The sequence below is a fragment of the Homarus americanus genome, unplaced genomic scaffold, assembly GCF_018991925.1.
Source record: "Homarus americanus isolate GMGI-L3 unplaced genomic scaffold, GMGI_Hamer_2.0 scaffold25013, whole genome shotgun sequence".
Taxonomy (NCBI): Eukaryota; Metazoa; Arthropoda; class Malacostraca; order Decapoda; family Nephropidae; genus Homarus; species Homarus americanus.
The window spans coordinates 4246099-4251098 of NW_024722158.1; the positions used below are offsets into that span (position 1 = coordinate 4246099).

The 5000-nt window shown below is 42.8% G+C and overlaps 1 protein-coding gene across 2 annotated transcripts in view; it reads right to left on the bottom strand.

Moving 5' to 3' along the window:
- Positions 1–5000, bottom strand: part of LOC121862116 — a 13848-nt gene that overhangs the window by 8557 nt on the left and 291 nt on the right. For both annotated transcript variants that reach the window (XM_042360110.1, XM_042360111.1), the window contains exons 1-2: positions 4310–5000; positions 1756–1918 (exon numbers count right to left, since the gene is read on the bottom strand). The exon at positions 4310–5000 is cut by the window's right edge. In XM_042360110.1, the coding sequence (XP_042216044.1) occupies positions 1756–1918; positions 4310–4549 (403 nt within the window). In that variant the 5' untranslated portion in view covers positions 4550–5000. The remainder of the gene's footprint in view (positions 1–1755; positions 1919–4309) is intronic.

Genomic DNA, 5000 nt, shown 5'->3' on the forward strand with positions numbered 1-5000 from the left:
ATGTTGGAAGAGGAGGTACAAAACCACGAACATGACTGTGAAACCATCCATTTGTTGGGTTAAAGTAGTTTATATTACTGTACCCTGTCCAGACTAACCTGGCCCATAAGCCACGCCCCTCGTCTTTATCTACAAATAGCTGATTGATTCATAGAAAATGTTTGTGTAACTGTGCATTTATTCACACTAAATATGTTCACAATTTGTAAGTAGACCTGCTATTCTCTAAAATAGTGTTAAATAACTGGATTCTCGAAATGCGAATGATTTCAAGGCATTATTAGCACTTCATATAGGATGTTAAAAAATTTTCAATATCATAAAAGGTCGAAGTCAAAGATGAAATTTGCTTTCGAATGAAGTCTTCTCATATTTCTTTGTTTTATACCAACAATAAGGCAAACAGAAACAAATATTACCAAAAATATAGCACAAAGGGTAATGAACTACAGTTTAACCGGCTGTGTATATCCCCAATTATTTATATAACTGATAAAATTCATTATAAATACGCGCTTATATGCGCGCAGTCCGGAGGGAGGTAAAACGCTCAGAGGAAGTCACTGGACTTTGCTGCCAGATCAGCTGGACACTTGACTCGTACTGCCAGTACGGTAGAGCTCGAGAATACTATGACACAAATTAACTATACCTCGTCCATCACATTCATTGGCTGATATTTTCTTTCATTTGCACCAAATTTTTTTGATACTTGATAACAGAGGATGAAAATGTTAAACCTCTACTTCGCTTCTTATTGCATATATTATTATTTAAATCTTGTCACAACGCAGTACTTAAGATAGAGAACGCCAAGTTAGTGGATAAAGTATTTAATAATCTGCTCGTGGGTGTGAGAAATGTTTTTGTTGGTTAAGTACCACAGCTGTGAGTGTGACATCTGTTGACAGTTGACGTCTGCTGGCTGTTGTGCCGTGCAGCAAGAGGATCGAAATTCCCGCCAAGTTCAATGGCTGTTTCCTTGAACATTCTACCTCCCCCCGGACTGTGTGTATATAAGCACATTTATATCGAATTTTATCAGTTATATAAATGATTGGGGATATATACAGCCATATAAACTGCAGTTCACTACCTATTGTGCTATATTTTGGTGTCATTTGTTTGTTTGTTTGTTTATGTTTGGTACAAAAAGAAATATGAAAACTTCATTCGAAAGCAATTTTCATCTTTGACTTCGAACTCTTATGATAACTATTTAGAATTTTCCAACATTCTCTCTGAAGTGATATTGCCTTGAAATCATTTGCATTTTGATAATCCAGTTATTTAACTATTTTAGAGAATAACAGGTCTGCTTACAAATTGTGAACATATTTAGTGTGAATAAATGCATGGCTGTTACACGAACATTTTCTTTGAACCAGTCACCTATTTGTAGATACAGACGAGCGGCGTGGCTTAAGGGCCAGGTTAGTGTGGAAATACTATATGTCGAGAGTGAGCTTGAGAATGGAATTTTTTTAACAATGATCAATTTACTGAACGCTTGACACGAATACTTAGGTGATGCGGGCCAAGGAAGGTCTCTTTGCCATGCTATTATCTAATGAATTATATATAGAGATAAAAATCCATTATATCAAGGGCCAGTTATATGTGAAAACCCCCATATAATGGATTAAATAGATGAAGTCCCTTATATGAAGGTTTCACTGAACACTACTACTACTAGATTAATTTTAGTATAATTCTGGTAAGAGTGCTTTCGGTTAAATTACTGTAGTGGCTTACCTGGGCAGCGAGAGATCCACTGGTAATGACCCTGGTAGGAAGTGAGGGCGGTCCATGTAAGGTTGGTAGGATGTGACCATAGGTGAGCCAAATGTTGATGCTCGTCCCTGGAGGCGAGGAAACCATCCCGGCCACGGCAGTATATGTGAGCGTCATTCCAGGCCTGATGGTGGTAGTGATGATGTTACAACGTGTGTCTTGGTGTCCAAAATCTAGTGATGGTGTCAGTACTTGTGCAAAACTTGTGTCAACCTAGTAATGGTGTCAGTACTTGTGCAAAACTGGTGCCAACCTAGTGATGGTGTCAGTACTTGTCCAGAACTTGTGCCAACCTAGTAATGGTGTCAGTACTTGTGCAAAACTTGTGCCAACCTAGTGATGGTGTCAGTACTTGTCCAGAACTTGTGCCAACCTAGTGATGGTGTCAGTACTTGTTCAAAGCTTAGTATTGGTGTCAAAACTTGTGCCAACCTAGTAGTGATGGTGTCAGTACTTGTCCAGAACTTGTGCCAACCTAGTAGTGATGGTGTCAGTACTTGGAGAAGGTTAAACATCATCACCAGGTACTATTGGTATACGTACCACTTAATGTCTTAAAATAATTAATACCATAAAACATACACCTCGCCTTGTGTGTGTATCACCAACTCTGAGTTAATGTTTGTGGACAGTTATTATAGGAAACAAAAGACATGTTGTGCTTGACCCCGTGGATAGTCCTTTTATTTTTATACTTTTAAAATAGCCTGACATTTTGGAATATAGAAGGTATAGATTATTAGATGGTATAGTAGGTATATATGCAGGTCAGTGTAGAAGGGAAATCTCTTATATCCACCTATTATACACTGGCTGTTGGTACATGGTAATACTGATGACGGGATAGAGTTCTTACTAACAGGAGAATGTCATTGACTTAATTAAGCTATTATGACGTAATCCCTTGAGTGTTGTTTAATCCCTCGAGTGTGGTTTAATCCCTCGAGTGCTGTTTAATCCCTCGAGTGCTGTTTAATCCCTCGAGTGTTGGTTAATCCCTTGAGTGTTGGTTAATCCCTTGAGTGTTGGTTAATCCCTTGATTGTACATTCACTGCACTATCATACATACATACATACATACATACATACATACATACATACATACAATCTATCACACTCGACCGTACATATTAACCATAAAAATTGATAATACTGACAATATCGCCATAAACACAAGACTGACACCACCACTTAACATCATTACTGACACCACCACCACAACTTGTCATCACTGACACCACCACCACAACTTGTCATCACTGACACCACCACTTGACATCACATGACACCACACCACAACTTGTCATCACTGACACCACCACTTGACATCACCACTACCACTTGATATCATTACTGACACCACCACCACCCACTTGTTATCACTGACACCACCACTTAACATCATTACTGACACCACCACCACAACTTGTCATCACTGACACCACCACTTGACATCATTACGCTGACACCACCACCACAACTTGTCATCACTGACACCACCACTTGACATCACCACTACCACTTGATATCATTACTGACACCACCACCACCACTGTCATCACTGACACCATACTTGACATCACACCACCACTGACACCACCACCACACTGACACCACCACCACCCCGACATCACCACCACCACTGACACCACCACCACCACCACTGACACCACCACCGACACCACACGACACCACCGCCACCACCGACACTACCACCACCACTGACACCACCACCACCACTGACACCACCACCACTTACCACCACTGACACCACCACCACCACTGATACCGCCACCACCACTGACACCTTCACCACTGACACCACCACCACCACCACTGACATCATCACTGACACCAGCACACATGTCCATCTCCTTGACTACTGTGGAGCATCGTGTTACCAGTGTAGGTAACTTTATCCGACACCCTGTGTACATTAAGACGCACACGCAACATTGAGACGCACACAGTCATAGCAGAGGCACGCACACCACCACATGGCCACGATATACACTGTAGCTATGGTGTATGATGGTGTATTGTGGTGTATTGTGTTGCTAGTATCACCATAAATTTATAACACCATATACAGGTACTATACTGTATAACGTCACTATACCATCACCATACAGTGTGTACAGTCATCATATAAAGTATATCTATTGGCTGATAAACACCGGAAACTCTCTACAGATGTACGTTACTCATGTACAGTTGAGTTAGTCCAGTGTACATCTGTGTCAGGTAGACGGGTACAGTGCCAGGTAGACGTGTACAGTGTCAGGTAGACGTGTACAGTGTAAAGTGGACTTACTGTATAGTGTCGAGTACAATACCCTTTTAGAGTTGAGTAATGCAGTGTGTTCCTTGAGTCACATGTATGTACCGCCTGAGAGATGAGTAACACTTGAGTACAGCTGAGTGACAGCAGTATGAATGAGTAACAGTAGCGTAAAATTGAGGAACAGGACATGTATAACAGCTGAGTGACCAGTAAGGGGGGGGGGGACTCACCATGGGTTGGGGAGCTTTGTGGAAACATTTGTTGTGTTGATTGTGATCATCGCAGGAGGGGATAGCCGGGGTGTCCAGGGCGAGGTGGGTTCTCTCAGTCCATACCCGGTTGTCCTCCTCCTCCTTCTCCCAGGCGCCGGAGACACACAGGAGAGTTACCCAGAGGTACACCACCACCACCACCACATCTCTCCTCCAGGGGGATGTGGGGCCCCGGGGATTATGTGGTGCAGATGGCATACTCAGCGCTGACCCAGGGAAGCCCAGTCACCTCACATATCTGTCATTATCTTAGGCTTCCTCTCACTCTACAGTACGTGTGTGCACAACTCTAATTTTAACACCTTGTACTGTCCTTGTGTTAGCTGGTATTATCACACGCTGCAACACAGCCCGTTTAGGCTTACGAGGAAGATTATCATCCACAAGAGGACTGACTGACACAGGCCAGTAATGATGACACCACTACTTAAAAACAACAATACCACTGTCACTTGGCGCACTAAAAATATAGATTTCTGAGTTGACCGTGTCAAATGATGCACTTCGGTACTGTACTGGGTCACTGCGAGGCGTGCGTGGGGGGCGTAGAGCTTAAGCTTGGCGGGGCGGGACGGGGCCCTTGTGAACGTGGGGGGCACAAGTAGCACTGTGACGCTGGCCAAGTGTGAGACAGGGAGTGACGTGTGAC